The sequence below is a fragment of the Zosterops lateralis genome (genome assembly GCF_965231275.1).
Source record: "Zosterops lateralis genome assembly, chromosome: Z".
NCBI classification, from domain to species: domain Eukaryota; kingdom Metazoa; phylum Chordata; class Aves; order Passeriformes; family Zosteropidae; genus Zosterops; species Zosterops lateralis.
Genome location: NC_139800.1, coordinates 16548898 through 16567113, shown reverse-complemented (window position 1 = coordinate 16567113; position 18216 = coordinate 16548898). Strand labels below are relative to the sequence as shown.

General features: G+C 41.0%; 1 protein-coding gene and 1 long non-coding RNA gene across 2 annotated transcripts in view; one reads left to right on the top strand and one right to left on the bottom strand.

The window, feature by feature from the left end:
• Positions 1–5403, bottom strand: part of OXCT1 (3-oxoacid CoA-transferase 1) — an 82732-nt gene extending 77329 nt beyond the window's left edge. The window contains exons 1-3 of the mRNA XM_083883994.1: positions 5274–5403; positions 1714–1822; positions 300–390 (exon numbers count right to left, since the gene is read on the bottom strand). Of these exons, the coding sequence (XP_083740120.1) occupies positions 300–390; positions 1714–1822; positions 5274–5345 (272 nt within the window). The 5' untranslated portion in view covers positions 5346–5403. The remainder of the gene's footprint in view (positions 1–299; positions 391–1713; positions 1823–5273) is intronic.
• A 2584-nt stretch (positions 5404–7987) lies between these two features.
• Positions 7988–17800, top strand: LOC310923085. The gene is made up of 3 exons (XR_014592545.1): positions 7988–8096; positions 17256–17506; positions 17680–17800. It is a non-coding gene; the product is annotated as an uncharacterized lncRNA (long non-coding RNA).
• The last annotated feature ends 416 nt before the right edge of the window (positions 17801–18216 follow it).

Genomic DNA, 18216 nt, shown 5'->3' with positions numbered 1-18216 from the left:
TTAGACTCTTTAGTTACAGTCAACCAGTTAAATATACATCAATTTAAATATAAATATTTATAGTAATATAATTGCAACTCTCTACAGCGTGACAACTGGTCCCTGACAAAGTCGAGTATGCGTATAGTACTGAACTTCCTGGGGTCCTTCCAAAAATAACACTTTCAAACCAAGCAGTCTGGTTAATATGAAAATCATGCTGGTGACTAGAAAGAATTTTTTTTCATATATATCAACATTTTCACATAATTGGAATCCTTAGTCTGTACTTATTAAACCACAGATATATGAATACCTACCCTGCATTGTTACTAACTGCTGTTATTCCCTTTACTCCAGTCTTCAGTAAACCTCCAATGAGGTTTTCAGGAATCCCACACAATCCAAAACCTACACAAAATAAAAGAAAACTGATTATATAACAAGTGTTTGAAAGAACATAAAATGTTCAGAAGTATGGGAATTAAAAATGTTTTCTGAGTAGAACAAGCTCCTTAGTCAACTAAACAAATCAACGTTTCCAGAAAGAGTATCCCACTTACCAGACACTTCCCAGTCTGGATGAAAGCTCTTTACCTATCAGAGTGGGCCTTTAGGGAAGCACTCCAGGGCCATGGCTCTTGTTACATGTGTCCTCAACCCTGTATTCCTTATTCCTCCTTCTCTCTCTACCCACTTAACCTTCCTATCTTTGCTGCACATCCCATAGCTTAGCCTTAGGTGATAAAACTCTGGGAGTCTGAACACCTTTGGGAGGATATCTGCCTGGAATCACAGTAATCTAGATCTCCACCAAGACACAAGAGCCTCACACTCCCACCTATTATGCTGAGATGTCAGTGAATCTAAAATATAAGAACATGTCACACTGCAAGCACTACCTTTTCACAGAACCACAGAATCAATTAGGTTCTAAAAGACCCCTCAGATCATCAAGGCTGAGCTATCTTGGGCTCAAATATTCTTTTCTTCACAAAACAGTAACGACAACAACAAAAACAAACAAATAAAATTCCTGCAAAAGGAATTTTGCCTCATTACATATCTCCATAGAAGCATTTTATAATGTTACATTCATTACTTCTGCAATATTAAAACAACTTAAGAAATAGAGAAATCACTTTAAAAAAAAATGCAGATTAAACAGAAGAAACTGTGGAAAGCATCTACAACATCCAAAAGCTCAAGTCACAGTTCAAGTTAGTATGATGCAACTTCTTGACCCCTCTGGAAACACCACACATAAGCATTAGGTGTAACATAGATAAGTATTATCTTCACTTTCTAACACAGAAACAGGTTAGGCAATTTGTTCAAGGTCACAGAGACCCAGAAACAAGGCAGACAAAGGATATAAAGAATGCTAACATAAAATAATCAAACCAAATTGTATTTATTCATCATGTGAAATAACAATGCCATCTTGAGTATTCCCAAGCTCATTTTCTGGAGTCAAACAAATAAGAGTCCAATTTTTGCTAGTGGGGAAAAGAGCCCATTTTTCTGAGGCTTTTTCCCCTTCCCCAAGACACAACCTGGATTTTCTCACTGAAAGAGTATACCTCTCACGAGCAGAGTAGGAAACCACTTGTTTAAATTCATGCAATTCCATGGATTCTCAAATTAGTTAATACTAAAAGAAACAAGGTAAATGAGTAAAAAGTATCTCGTTAACATAACATAAGTGCCTCCATAAAGAATTTAAATATTTACCACCAACAAGTATAGTTGCTCCATTGGGTATATCTTTTACAGCTTCAACAGGATCAGTGTAAAATTTGGTGTTGCGATGACAGCTGGTGGAAAAATAGCATCCACAAACCTGCAACAACAATAAAAGAAGTAAGTGAATGAATAAAAGGCACTATACAGTAGCTCTGTAATGAAGACCATCCCTCTGGCTAGAGAGGGGAGGAAATAGATACAGAAAGATATTGCTGCTGTAAATACTAAGGGGAGGGGGGAAAGGAGAGCAGGCGGGAGGAGGGAGGGAAGTACAATGCAGGTCTCCAAACCAAGAGAATTACATCCTGAATTACTGACAAATTGTGCCTCTCTGAGAAAAGATTTACAAAGGTAATTCCTCAGCACAAGTTGGAGCCATCCACAGACTTGTTAATTCTAAATATTGCTACATGAGCTTCAAAGACATCCAAACACTACACACACAGAAACTGCTTAAAGAAAGACAAGGGTACCATAAAATTTGAGTGGAAGTCATGGAACAATAGGAAGGACAGCATTGTAACCAGCAGTATGGTAAGCTGGGACACCCTTCCACAGATCAAACCCTGCCCCAATTTCCTTGTGCAGTCTTAGAGCTTTCTAAACAGCCTTAGAGATCCTCATGTTGTTGAAGAACAGACAAGAATCAAGGAGACTCCAAGAAATATGGAGGGCAAGAGGGAAATCAATACAAATCCTACCCCAAACCTGGACGTCAGTGTAAAGCCATTACACAGTAGCCATCATAACTTATGTATGTACTACTATGTACTTAGATCACAGTTACCTTTTTTCTCTTTAAGTATTTACCACTAATACCATGCATTAATACTACTCAAGTATTTGTTTAGGCACCAGAAGAAAAATTGACCCCTAAGTCACTTTGTTCAAACAGTCCCAATAAATTCAGAAAATCTAGAAGCTAAAGTACTACCTACTGGTATTTCAAGTTCTAGCTTGATAGCAGGAGTGAAAAAATTTATATTGTGAAAGAGGGAGAAAAATTAATAAATAAACAAAGTAATTACATATTTTGAAGACAACAGTCCAGTTCTTCCCTGAAGAGTTACTTTAAGAGCTACCTACAGTTACAACCAGGACAACAAATTTTGGTTCAGTTTCAATATTACACAAGCTGTCCTCTTTTTATAATTAAAGCTGCAAGAATTCATACTGAATATTAAGAAAACCTTTCTGAATGGAAGCTTACCTCCTTCCCAGTGGAGACACTGATGTTTCTCTGCTTTGATGGGCTCAATAAAAAATCAGTATGTGGGTCATGAGAAACAATGTCATGTGAGAAAAACTGCAACAGCCTCCTGCATGTCAAATTATACCATGAACGTTTCTCCACTGATCCATGGTATTTGAAAAGTCATGGAGTCAGGTGCAGCCCCTTAAGACTTCCCTGAGGAAAACAATGTGCCCATCTTTAAACAGGATAAAAAAGGAGGACCCCAGGAACTACCGACCTGCCAACCTCACCTCTGTGTCTGAGAAGCCCATGGCACAGCTCCTCCTGGAAGCTGTGCTAAGGCACATGGAGGACAGGGAGATGATTCAGGACAACCAGCACAGCTTCACTGAGGCCCTGCCTGATCACACTACTGACCTTCTGTAATGGAGTGGCCACATCAGCGGACAAGGGAAGGGCTACGGACTCATCTGGACTTCTGTAAAGCCCTTGGCACAGTTACATTCACAACATCCGTCTCTAATTTGGAGAGAGATGGATTTGATTGCATGGATTTGGTGGATGAGGAATTGGCTACATGGCCATATCCAGAGGGGAGGGGCCAACGGCTCGGGGTCCTGATGGATATTGGTGATGCATCATGTTTCTTAGGGGTTGGTACTGGGATTGTTTAATGTTTAATATGTTTAATGTTTAATATCTGCATCAATGACAAAGAAAGATCAACAACACACTCATCCAGTTTGTACGTGACACAAAGAAATTGCCCCACGGGAATCTGATAAGGTTCCTTTGATAAGGCCAAATGGTGGTGCTGCACATGCATCACGGAAATCCCAGGCCTGAGTGCCAACTGGGAGAGGAACTCATTGACTAATTGGTGCTGCTGGTGGGTGAGAGGCTGGACATGCCCCAGCCATGGCACTGACAGCCCAGAGAGCCAAACGTGTCCTGGGCTGCATCCAGAGCCCCGTGGGCAGCAGGGGAGGGCGGGGATTCTGCCCCTCTGCTCTGCTCTGGAGAGACCCACCTGGAGCTCTGCATCCAGCTCTGGGGTTCCAGCACAGGAAGGACAAGGACCTGTTGGAGCAGGTCCAGAGGAGCATTGAGCACTGGCAGCCTTGGGAATCACAGTACAACAGGGCTGCAAGAAGGCTCGAGGGCCAGGGCTGAAGGGCCTCTGCTGTTGTCCCCGTACCCATTCATAGGAAAGTATTTCAGAGGCCACGTGGTACCTTTTCTTTAATCTTCCCTACTGTGTGCAACAGTGGTGAACAGCGCAGCATGTGTTATGCAAGTGTGCATTTGCAGGTTGGATGTCTCTAATAAGTGTATCTTCTCTTCTGCTCTTCTGTCCTAAATATGCTCCTCTCCTAGTCCTTTTCCTACTCACCTCATTGTTTGAGAGCAAAAGGCTTTCAGGGACCTGAGGCACCAGGGATCACCTATGCTTCCCTGCACACCGAGGCAGCAAGCTAAGACCTCAGGAACTGGCAGCAATTCTGGCAGGTTTAAGGAAGCAACATGGGGACAGATTAGCTCCTTCCTAGAATAATCAACAGAATTTAAATATCTGGAAAAGCAAAATTATGACTTACTAAAACAAAGTCTGAAAGTGCTAAGATTTGTCCATAAGAATATCAGGAGTAATAAACACAAGCATAAGAAGGTGAGCTTTTTCAACTAAAATAAATTAAGAAAAGCCACAGAGACAGTTCTGGCTGAAGAGACAAAAAATAATAACTTTGCTATGGTTACGTGTGGGCTGGAAACCATTTAATCTGTGAGGCTGGGCAGAAGCTTCCCAAAGGAAGCGAGCTGCACGGCTGCACAGCACACGTTTATAGATAGCAGTAGATGGCGGGCCTGCCAGGGAGCCGTGCACACCTGCTGCCCACCCCCGGGAGAGGAGGCGGCGAGAGCAACACACGGTAACCGAGCTGCCTTTTGAAACGACGGGGAGCTAAATAAATAGTAACAATAATAAATTCAATATAAAAACAAGACCAAAAAAGCCTCCAAGCCAATGCTCCGTGTCAGCCTCTCAAGGTCACCGCATCCCCACCCGCCGCCGGGCCCGGGCCTGCGGCGGGGCCTCCTCTCCCCCTCTCCCCCTCCTCGCGGGGCCGCGGCGGGACAGACCCCTCGGGAACAAAGCCATCCCTTCCCCGCGGGGCGGTCAGCGCCTCCCCCGGGGCCGCAGGGCGGGCGCCCACCCCGGGGCTCGGATACCCCCCGGCACACACGCCCATCCCGGCGCGGGCGGCTGCCAGCGGGGTCCCGCCAAGGTCACCCGGCGGGCAGGGCGAGGCGGAGGGGCTCGACCCGCCTTCCCCGCGCCCCCCGCCCTTACCTCAGCCCTGCGCGCGGCGGGGAGGAGGATGCGACGGCCGAGGGACGGCAGGAGGAATTTGAACGCCGCCATCTTCGCGCTGCGCCGCCGTCGGGGAGCGGAGAAGGGGTCGGGGGCCGGGCAGGCTGGGGCGGCAGCGGCGGGAGGCCGAGGCGGGAGGCGGGGAGCAGGAGCGGCGGGACGGCGGAACCCGCGGCGGAGGGAGGGCGAGGGGCTCGGCCCTGACGCGCCGTGACGTGGGTGCGCGCGAGGCGGGGCCGCCGCTGAGGGGCCCGCGGGTTGAGCGGCGCCGGTGCCCCCGCCCGGCCCGGCCCGGCCCGGCCCGAGAGCTGTCCGGCCTCCCCAGCACAGCCAGCCCGGCCCGAGAGCTGTCCGGCCTCCCCAGCACAGCCAGCCTGGCCCGGACCGGGCCCAGAGAGCTGTCCAGCCGCCCCCGCCCGGCCCGGCCCGGCCCGAGAGCTGTAGAGCCCCCTCAGCCCGGCCAGCCCGGGCCCGGGCCCGAGAGCTGTCCAGCCGCCCCGCTGTCCAGCCGCCCCAGCGCGGCCCGCCCGGCCCGGGCGCTGTCCCATGGCAGGGAGCAGCCCCGCTCCTGCAGCTTCCACTGACACCTCCCCATCGTCAGCGGGTTTGTTCATAAAACCATCAGAACCCGCGCAAAACACGGGTGGGCAAACCGTCAACCACCGACATACCAGTGTAACAATGTTACAACCACTTCAGAAAACAAAACCTTTTCCTGTTTTTCTTTCTTTTTTCCTGTTTCCCTTTCCACGATTTCCACAGATGGACACGTCAGATGTGCCATCTCAGCTGTTTGCCCCGTAAAGTTAAGGCGGGTTAAATTTCTGTGCTGTCACTTTGTGACCAAGGACGAGCAGCACAAGAATTCAGCCAAGGGCAGAGGATAAGTGGTTGAGTTTCCAGTGCACAGTCCTCAGGGTGAGCCAGACTCAAAAAAGCACATGGTCTCCACGGAGAGCCGGGATGCTATGTTTGGGTGGGAAAATGTTACTAGAATAGATGTATACTCGTTGAAGTGGCAGCCACATGATGTGAACTGCTGTCCCTTTTGCTGCTGCTAAAAGGAAAATTTAAGGAATGCCTCAGCTAACATTTACACTTCCTAAAAATACCGCAAATGATTAGTGCATGCCCTAACGATGCCCAATGCAACAGAAGGATTCATAGAAAAAAAAGGTGCGAAGCTGTTTGGAGGCAGGAAAAGAGAAATTCTCCTCACGCACATGACAGGAGGTCACACTTGTGGCCGGTCATGCTGACCCTTGTCTTGCTTCCAGGCAGTTTCCAGCGCTGCTGCCAGCCTCACTCTATTTTCCCATTGTGGTAATCAGCATGTGGAAGGATAAGTTACAAGGAAAACTAGGTCTTCAGAGTGTGCTGGTGGCCTGCAAAGTCTCTCTGCAGAACCCACCCATTTTATTCAGAACGCTGGTCCTGCCTTGCTGGTGGCACTCTGTGGCCTGGGACATGCCACTCTCAAATAAGCATTTGGAAAAGTCCTGGTTCCTGTACTTAGAGTTCACATAACAGGCACACCTTGCAGATACCAGTGAAATGAGGTAGGAACACTTCGCTATTGTGAAGGGTTTTAGTAATTTTTTTCTTTTTTAGTTATTCACCATATGTATCTAGTCAGTTAAGTGTGGGACAGTTCCAGGTGAAAAAAGCTACAAATTACAGGGGTATAATGAACTAGACCCAAAATAACAGCACAGCTTGTATTCTTCTGCGACTACTCATAGTATAAAAGTTTCACTGGATTTCTGAACCTTGCTTCTACCTAAATTTCATATAAAAAAAGTAAATTCCTTAAGTCATGTTTCCTTTCATGACAAAATTTCCCTAAAACTTGTCTAGAGAAAAGCTTAGAAAGAAAAGGTTTTTAGATAGAAAAACTTGTCTAAAGGAAGTTTTTTCTCTTCAGTTCAGTAAGCTATCTTCCTTTAAACCAACTGTGTGCACTCTAGAATTTACCAAAATGTTCAGCACCAAGTATTTGTTACATACCCAGCTACCATTTATTTTGCATAGAGTTTGCACAATTTGGAATTCCAACAGTATTCCTCCTTACAGAGTGAAGGTAGGGGGCTAACTGCCCACAGTAGGTATAGTGATGAGTATTAACAGTTCCTTGGAACATCTATTATGCAAAAATGGTTACTCTACTTACAAAAATAAGTTTATTAGCTAAATTTTCCTTATCAGGTGCTACAGATTATGTTAACCCAATTAAAAAAAAAAAAAAACCCAAAACAAACACATTCACATGCTTTTGACTGCAAGCATTTTATTTTGGCTTAGAAAAGCTCAAAACGTGACTGGAAGAGCAAATAAAATAATTTGTTCTGGCGTAGCTTAGAAAGGACAGTAGATCATCAACTTTTCTTAAGATGTCTGAAAGCTCTTCACACAATGAGAACAACTAAGCAGCCAGTGTGAAACAAGTCTCTAAAATGATCAAGAATTTTTTTAACATACTATTTTGTTTAGTGAAGTAAATCACATGACAGCAGTAAATGTGAGTCAAAACACCTTCCAAATTCAACACCGCTTACAAATGAGGAGAGTTTTGAGCCCTTGGTGCCCAAAACAAGTCAGCAGGTAGGCATTCTGGAGCTACCACAGGTTAATCATTATATATACTGTATAACAACAGGTTGCTTATACTACTACCAAACATAAGATGTCAAAGTCAACACACCAATACAGTGAAATAATATTGTCCAAAGAAGCCATCAAGGAGTTAGCAGGTAGTTTGGAGGTTTGATTTACCTGCACAGGGGGAAGAACTGGAAATCTGAGGTAAAGAATTTTGTTTCTCAATGATTTTTTTTTCTTAATTTGTTTATACTTGACCCAGGCTTTAGCTAATTAAAATTTAGCAATTTACCTTGTTTTCAGACCCATTGGAATTGGGCAGGAAAATTCAGTTAGTGAGGCATGAAAACCATATACAGATCCACAGAAAAGGGAAAACTCATCTAACCAGGGATCATCTAGAACACATAGACAACACCTGAACTTATCTTCAACATGTTAATAGGTTCCAGTTCCGAAACAAGAGTTTGGTGTTTCAGTACTTTTGATTATTACTCAAAATACTGAAGTATTATTTATATTATTCATTTAAGAGCACTTGCAACTCGTCTTTGAAAAGTGCAATGAATCTGATTCCCTTGATATGGGATGGAAAATCAAAGAAAATTGAAACATTATTTCATGGCTTCCTCATATTCCTGTAAGAACAAAGTGCCACTGGGAAAACAAACAAAGAGAGGATACAACACTTGTGATACTGACCTAAAAGCATTAAATAATTACAGATAAGATGAGAATATGAAAATACTTACAAGCTGTGTGTAATACATTCAACAATTTCAAGATCAACTCATAGCACTTACAGGGTATATAACTAGGGGAAGACAAAAGGGCTGCTAGCTGCATGACTAATTATCACACTAGGAAGCCAGGGAACTTAAATACTCAACTTATTAACAAGATTTTAGTGAAAGGAAGGTCATTACAAAGAAAAATTAATATTTACAAGCCTAATTAAAACTGTATATTTTAAAAGTCATCAGGGATTAAACAAATGAAAGTTCAAACATAATTAAATATAAATACCAAAGACAAAATTAAACTGGAAAACAAAAAAACAATAACAAAACCTTCCAAACAGTAAAAGCCATTTTCTAGATGGTTAAGCAAATGAGAGAAGCACAGAGAGAAGGTTTTTGATGGAAACAACACTTGAACCTATTGAGAAATCACTTTGCTAACTTTTATAGTCCTAAGCTTAGGGTAAAGAGGGACATCAAACTATGAAAGAATAGTGAAGCTACATAATAGGGAAGAACCAACACATTTTGGCAAGAGCAGTTCTTTATCCCTGAAGAACTTCTTGAGCAAATAATACGTATTAAGTCCTCAAAAATTTTGTTACAGTGAATATTGCAGTAGCATACTAGAGCTCATCTAACTAAGATATTTAAAAATGCAAAAAATTTAAAATAAAACTAAAAATTAATCCAAACCAACCAAACCAAAAAAACCCATTTACTGGATGAGGAGTTCTATACAATGAAAAACAATCTTAAAGGCTTTGTTTGGGTTTTTTTGTTGGTTGCATACTTGTCCAGTTTTCCTTATACCACACTCATACTTTAAGTAGAATGCCCTATTTTCATATAAATTATGCCCTACTTTCATTATAAATTACAGAAGCCTCTATATCTTGTTGGACTATCATCTCATTATTACAAGGTAAGATAAGCAACTATGCAGAATTTCTTAGAAGCCACCTTAGAATATTTTTTACTCAGCAAACTTTGAGAATTAAAGTTATCACAGCAAATTATTAACCTTGACAGCACTTGAGAAGTAGCCACTGAAAGTAGCAGTTAAATCAACAGTTAAGTAGTCACTGAAATTTGGTAGTCTTTAAAAAAAATGACAGAACTTCAGATTTTCTCCCCACTGCAAATGCTGCATCTCAATTCAAAGCCACAGCACTTACAAGATCTAATTATAGAGCACTTAAAATTAAGGTGTCATTTTTCTTTAAACAGAACCACAGAGTCTGTTACTCAGCATGACCCTTGGCACTTCTATTCATGATTATATATGGCTCATTAAGTAACTGGTGTTAATATTGTCTAAATAAGTTATGTGCAATAGCCTTTGAAAGTGACAGTCAGTATGTCTAACAGTTGTGGAGAAAGGATAAGTGGCTTATCATTCCTTTACAGCAAGAGTAAGAAGACCACAAAATGTCTATTCAGCAGATATTTGCAGACATCAGCTGCACAAGTTCTGTATGTTTGTGTATCGATACTTATGGAGGATGGTATAAATGGCTATTTAGAAAATTCTACTACCCTCTGACTCCTCACATTTGCCAGGAATTTTCTGCTGTGAGAATGCAACAGAACTGGAAAGTCTTTCCCCCCACGCCATCTGGTAAAACTGAAAAAATGGGGGGGTTTACACTCCATACCAATGGTGCTGTAAAGGTAAACATAGCAAAAGTGGCTACAGAAACAAGAAACTGTCAACAGGAATCCTGAGCAGCTGTCACACGGCAAGTCAGTTCATGTTTGGTTACAGCACTACTGTAACAGGCTTTTCTGGGTTTTGCAATGCAATGTTACATTATTAAGCTGCAGATTGTTCTTTCAAATAAATCTCTAAAGCAACAGAATATACCATAAAAACAGACCGAGGTAGACTTTGTAAAACTGCTAGTGAACCAACTTTATTCCCTCCATTTGATATGCAACATATAAAAAGAATACAGAGCCTTAGTAAGATTATGCAGGTATTCTTTTGCAGAGGTTGTGCACAGTAAATAGATCACATGGACACACCCTATCCCACGCCTCGCTAGTGCTATACAGTAAGTCCACAGGGCCAACCTGCCAGAGCTGTAAATGAAGAAAGGCAACGCCTGCCTGGTCAGCAGGTTTTGCCTGCAACTGTGGTTTCCTCTTTGAAACTTGAATTTTGCCATCTATTTCATGAGTGTGGAGCTTAATTAGAAAGCATCATTTCACATCTACAAGAATCTAGTACACAACACATGCATGTACTCCAAGCCTTTGTAATTACTTTATCATCTACTGACAAGGGAGACAAGTCCATACATGCAGCAAAAAAACCAGGTGCCAATCCATCTTCAAACTGGTTTAGATGTTAATTGTTTTGCCTAATTCTTCCAGACCATCCAACTGCAGAAGGAGCAGCTGTTTGGAGCTCAGAACAGCTTCCCCCTTACAGTTGGCAGCTTATCAATGACTTGTTTAATATTCTCAACAGTCCAAAACTTGCGTGTCTAAAAGCAGACAGTCCTTTACAGTGACATTTCATTTTTCGATCACAAGCAAATTAACAGAATTAGTAAGGAATATAACAACTTGTACAAAAGATGGCAAAATATGAAACTTTTGCTGTTAATTTTTTGGAAGGTGATTTAAAATGGGCTCCTACAATTCCCTCCTCCAACTTTTTAAAAGGCCTCTTAGTATCCATTAGTCTTAGAGTACCGTGCTTTCCTTCAGCTATCCCTGGTTTTGGTACAGTAAATCTGTCCGATTTTAAAACAGGTTCTACAAAGCTCAGAAGGAGCTCTGGAGCCTGCCTGCTAAGCCTAAACAGCAGATTGCCTGCATTTACAAGCACACAGTTGCTTGTTGCAAAGCTCTTGGGTTTCTTGCTCTCAATTTCAGCATATCCCAGAGATATTGATAGTTTGTTTCAGGGGCCAGTTTGATAAGACATCCATGCTCTGGTTTTTGAGTTTTGCGGTGTAAGTAAACACAATCATTTCACTTTGACACCACTTCCATGAAATGTCCTCCTTAAAAGCTGGACTGTACTGAGTGCATTGGTGACACCCGGTGGCATCCTGCTGAACTCTCTAACACAAATGGCTTCGAGGTCCTTGACATACATCTTCTCAGCAGCAATGCCTGTCCTTAAGACTACCAGGCACCAATGAAGCACTACTTCTGTAGCAAGTTTGGCGTAGAGAACCTTAAGTTGCAAAGGTAACCAGTAACACTGGATTGAAACTAATTGCTATTGGAATGGTAAAAAGGTCTTAAGACTCCCACATAATTTTAGAATGCATAATTCACATGACTAGATCATTTAAGCAAGTGATAAACATGATAGGTTTTGCTCATAGCACATTTATATCATTTATAAGTTCAAGCAATCACTTGAAGAATTTTCCTTAGCTTGCAAATTATGCACAACAGGAATCAGAACATTTGTCAACAAGCTTGAATTTTTTTGTTTACCTCACAGGGTAAAACCTTGATTTTCATTATCATAGTTTGCCACCTCAACAGCTGCACACTGTAACAGAGGCATTTACCTGTGACAAGATTAAGTAATCAAACTCAGTATGTTTATATTTATTTTCTTATTACTTCAAAAGGTGGAGTATTTAGTTGAACAGAAGGCTCAAGAGGGTCTCTTGGCAGTCACACTCACAGGTAGCAGTTTTCCAGCAAGCCAGCCAGAACATCCTCCTCCACACTTAACATACAACAAACACAGACTTCGTGCTCAAGCAAGGGCAGTGCATTGATTTGCATAGCTGAACGTCGACCTGTAGTACTGGAAAAGGGGTCGGGAGGCTTTTAACACAGATGAGACTTCCAGCCACACTAATCTGAAAGTTGCAATCATGTAAGCACAACTTAAAAGTCAGTGTCATAGACCAAAGTAGCTGGTTAAACTCATTTTCTTCCAAGAGTAATGCTTGCCAGACTAAGGCATGACACCTGTTTTGCGTACAGCTCAGGTACATATTTATTCTTATCCATTTCATGACCCTTTCAGGAATGTTGATTGGTTGGTTTGGGCTTTTTTTCCCTCATGACAAACCCCAGAAGAACAAGAAAAGCTTTTGTGCTGAGTGCTATGTAGATTAATACAACATCCCAATTAGTGGATTTTATTTTGCTATGATCCAAGGGAATTAACTATAAAACCTCTTACAGAGGCAAAAAAACTTCAGTAAAAGCCAAATAAATATTCTCTCTGGGGACACTACACATGACAGTTTCAGAAGGAAGCTATAGTCTCATTTTAGAGACATTCTGATGACCTTGATGATTCAGCTGCACATTAGGTCTGTGCAAGAAATGGGCAGCATTCAGTCAAGCAAGAGAGCAGATGTTGTGAACCAAACCATCACACAACTCTAGAATTAATACAATTAAAGATCCAGTAACTGATGAAAGTCTGTTTGACCAAAGAACATCACTTCTGTGTTTGCTGTAAGTCGACTGTGAAATCACACCATAAATTACAGTGATCTGTAACATTTGGAAATTATGATGAAGACTGATGTAAGCAAGTTCTCCCAGACCAACACTGACAGAAGGCAATAAATGAGATGTGGCAGGTGCAGCATTCCTCTGGATGAAGGCTATAGTGTACACACCATTCTTTCTTCATTAATCATGTAATAGAAAAGCCCAGGTTTGCTTGCCTGTTGCAAGTAAAGCATTTCATTCCCCATAGAAGATTGTCCAGAATATCTATGATTCCTTTTTTAAAAAGAAATTACTTCCCTCAAACAGCAAGAAGTTCCTATATGTCAGTCTTTAATGCTCCCCTCTTCCAGGGAGGCCACCCTAGAAGACAGCAGTTCCAACATCAAAGTTCAGTGCATGCCACTCTAACAACCAGATATCAAACTGCTAAATTACCTTCTTTGTTCAGAACCTAGTTCAAATCCAGTACCACATTGTTCCAGTAGCAGGCTATAAGAAAGCAGCTGGTTCATATTTTGTCAGGGCACCACCTGAACTATAAACAAAATAGAAAGCAGGTAGAACAAAGAACAGCTATATAAGATCAGGCAAATAGAAATATGACACACCTGCAAGTTCTACTAATCATTGGCATTCACATGCCTCTCCAAATAAAATACATTTCACATCTATTTACACAAAGGTGAAATTCCAATACAGATCAACCTTATTCTCTGATTTTATGTTTGGCATTGACAATATGAATATCAGATGCCCTCACCTGGATATATTTCAGACTAAATACACAGCCTAATTTTAAGAGGGATGATTGAATTTGATACTCTCCCTTTATAGTGTAGTGAATAATGACATTATGAATAAACCCATGACAGTATTCCATATGACTCTAGATTCTGGAAATCATTTCATAGTTTTTAATCCCACAAACATGAAGGAAATCTTTGGTAACAATTTTCCACTTCCTTAGCATTATTCTGGGTAAATTCCAGTTTTACTCCCCTTCCCTGGTAATTGCAAAGCCATGAAGTAAAAGGCAGAATGTATATCTCCTTTTTTGAACTTGAATAATGTCTGAAAGGTGACTACCATACTACTGACCATCAGATTTTATTACAGATATTATTAGCTACAGCAAACACATGAAGCTCACATACAATAAATAAAGACCTCTGATTCATATTTTCTGGGCATAAATACAAATATTTATTTTGCTTGTATTCAAGAGCAGAAAGATCTACTTCAAATAATACAGTGATGAAAGACAGGTGGAGAACCAAATATTATGCAACACATTTTAATAAATTTAGCTTTAGTCAAGTATTTTTATAACCAACTCTTCTTGTACTCCTCAACTAATTATTCATGCTCGAAAATTAAGGGGAAGTACTTATTTTTGAAATCATAGTAATTCAGTGTCATTCTAAGATGCTGTACCAAATACAGTCTTATAACTTTGGCCAGTTTCTACAGGACTTGAAGCATGATAGACTGCTTTATTTGCTACAAACTCAAACTAGCCAAATTTACAAAATACAGCTGCATTAACATCCATGATACCCTCCTTGTTAGTTTTACACACAAATTTTGACCACAGTCTAAAACTGTTAGGAATCTGCTAGACAAGGGATAAATCTAACAATTTTTGAGTCTTGTCTGATCAAGTCTGATCTCATCTTTCTACTTCTCTAATTCCATTAATTTTTTCCATTACTAAGTACTTCCACCTCCACATAACTTTTTTTTTCTTTTAACATTAGGAGTCAATTCATAACCGAAACAATCAGTAATAAATCCAGTGATCATCAGGCTTTGTAACCTCTGGTCAGAGGACTAATTTGCTGGAAGCTAATTAGCTTTCTTTCTAGAGATCAAAACAGCCAGCAGTCAGAAGACTGAAGAGTAACCTCACAGGAATCTGGGCCCTCTTAACCAGGCTCAGGGAGGCAGAGGAAGAAAAGGTGCTAATCTCCCCTCTCTGGTGACCCACAACAGGACATGAGGAAATTGGACGAAGCTGCATCAGGGGAAGTTCAGGTTGGACATGGTGGGGTCGACATTAGGGAGTTGGTTTTGCTGATCCTTTTGGGTCTCTTCCAGGCTGAGGAATTTGTGACTCTATGAACATATACAGTTCACTTGAACCCACAAAAATTCCTCTCTTGGCTGCTTCACCCAAGAATTGGTATGAGGTATTATAAGTATTACCTATTTTAAGTGTCACAGTTTAAGAAAATTTGCATAATTCAAAAGGTCTTGAAGCTGCTAATAATAATAAAAAAATTATCAATCACTGCTGTGCAAATCTGTATTTCTTAGACAATACTGTATTTTTGATTAAAGCTAAAGACATTTCTCTAGTTTAAATAATATTAAGAACACAAACGAACAACTCTCTTGTGTTTAATCACTCTTTAACTTTCAATATAAATATTATATGTCCCAGAGCTACTAAAGCCAAATAACTATGTATATTCAAGACATTACTTATTCTAGTATGTTCCAAGTTTTCAGGTATTTGGAAGATATCAGGATAGCCCATTTCACAGTTACATATATCAGGACAGTTAGCAAGTGCTGATGGAATACCACAGGACAAAAATAATCCCCAAGTGTGTCATTATAACCAGCCTGTTCTCTAGCAGCCTCTACATCGACATACACATGCCAGCAGGACAAGAGTATGTGGTTTGGAAGGAAAGAAGCAATGGAAGCCAATGTAGCAATCTACAGAATCTACTTTACATTTGCACCATGTATACATACATGCACATATACACAGAGATATATTTATATACAAACCCAAAATATCAGGAGAATTGTAGTGGCAATGCCCCTAAAGGACAGAATCATATTACCTTTCCCTTTTCCATCAAATGCACTGTTGACACACAACACTCTTCCCGGTATTCTTCCATCAATTTAGGAACAGACCATGTCTCTAAACAGTTATACTGCTTATATCAATACTGTTATCCATATTGATAACAGTAGCCTGAAAAACAGGTAGTGCTAGGCAGTGAAAGAGCATGAATCCCACCCGAATTCCCTCACCAGAAATCATTTTATCGTAACTGTTCCCTTGAACATGAAGTGAAACATTTTTTTGCTTCAACATAACTTACGGTGTCACTCAGAAAGAGTTTCTTTTTAAACATGGAAATATTCAGAAAAATATGTGATGCACCTTCATGTGAAGCTCTAGAAATTTGAATGCTATGTTTCCCAAGCTCTGAGAAGAACGGTGAGAGGTAGCAAGCCAGTCCACTCCCTTGAAATATCTGACAGGGATTTTATTCAAATAGGTTCTAAGCAAAAGCAAAAATTAAGGCAATTCAGGTCACCATTCCCTCAAATATTCAGACACCTTGTCTTTTACCAGTCTTCAGACCAAAGCACTTTGAGGAAAAGACTAGCACAGCAGCTCCATGAACTACAAAACAGAGCTTGGGGGTTTAGTGCTCAAGGGAATACAGCTTGAGGAAGGGATGGGCATGAGGCCATTCAGAGCCCAATCCAGGCAGGAGGGAGGCAGGGGCTGCCTGGGGCCAGGGCTTGCCAACTGCAGTGAGGAGGCAGCACCCCATGAGAGTTCAGCCCAGACCCTCTTCCAGGCTCTGCAGTCCCTCAGTTACTTGCCCAGAAGTCCTGTCATCTCTGTTCCTCACAAACCACCTCCCAGTGGGAGTATGTAGGGCATGAGAGAAACAAATGCCAAGAAAAATGACACTAGAGATGTTTTCTGCCCCCTCACATATTTCATGATAAAATCAAATTGGGGGAAATAAAAAACCAAACACTACAAATCTTTCAAGAGAAGATTTTAATCTTTGCAGTAGCTTCTATTTTACCAGCTTGATATTAGCAGCAACACACCTCTTACATCTCAGCAACTGATAAAGTCAAAACCAGTTCCACTGGATGTTACAGAAGAAGTGGATAACAATTTCTGGGGAAAAAAAACAGTCACTGCATATACATTTAGCTTTGAAAATGGATACAACTAAAGTAAGCTGCACACTGCCTGAAGCACAGGAAAAAAAATTACTACTTCCCTTATCAGATAAGTCAACACACAACCATGGTGCTTTGTTCTGGTTTAGTTGTTTGGGGCTCTTTACTTTTTTTTTTTTTTTTTTTTTTTTTTTTTTTTTTTTTTTTTTTTTTTTTTTTACAGGAGACATCTTGAAGGCTGGGTGACATCTCCTTCACTATTAAGAGCTGACGCACCTGCCCACTTGACTAGGTATGAAAAAAAGCAGCACAATCATAGCTGGGGATTGAAGAGAAGAAGTAAGGATCAACAAAGCAAAGGATCTGAAGAAGGGGATGTCTCAATCTCACAAGCCTTTTTCAGTCCCAAAGCTGACAACACGGAAAGTGTTGTATTTCACTTTAGCCATGAAGCACCATCTCCTCCACTGACAGGTTAGCTATGAGAATACTTCTGATATTCTTAACAGGGCTGTTCTTTGATGAAAAATTGCATTTGAGTATCAACTACACAGGAATGGACAACAATCCATTATCCAATCAAACCTCTGATTTCTTCTACAAATCAAACCATTTTCAGAAGAAAACACTTTTTTTTTTCTTTTTAGGTTTTACTTTTTTTGTTGTATTAATCTGTTTGGCAACTGTTTCATAAGGCATTTGACAGACAACAGCAAAAATAACTCTGCCTGTAAGTAGACAGCTTTTCACTTCTAAAAGACTCCAGTAAATGACTTTTTTTGGGGGGGGGAAGGGGGTGGTGGAACAGGGAGGGGGAGGCTTGGTGAGTTTTTGCTTGGTTGGTTGGTTGGGTAGTTTTCTTAGGTACTTTGGTGGAACACCGGCAATGACAGAATGAACAGCATATGACCTCAAAATAGGAAAATGTCTTTATTCAATTATTCTTTCAAAATATTCAAGTTGACAAATTCTGAATATTGTGTGAGTTTGTTTTATATTACTACAATAGGCACTGAGGTATTAGCTTTTTCTAGGCAGGTAAAGATATGGAGAAGGCTAGGGAAACAATATAGTAAAATGTAGCACTTTTGTAACTAGACAACACAAAATATTTGATGATTGGCTGTCAGATAGCTAGATTTTGTTAAAAATAAAAGGAAAACTTACAGTTTCCCCCTCATGTA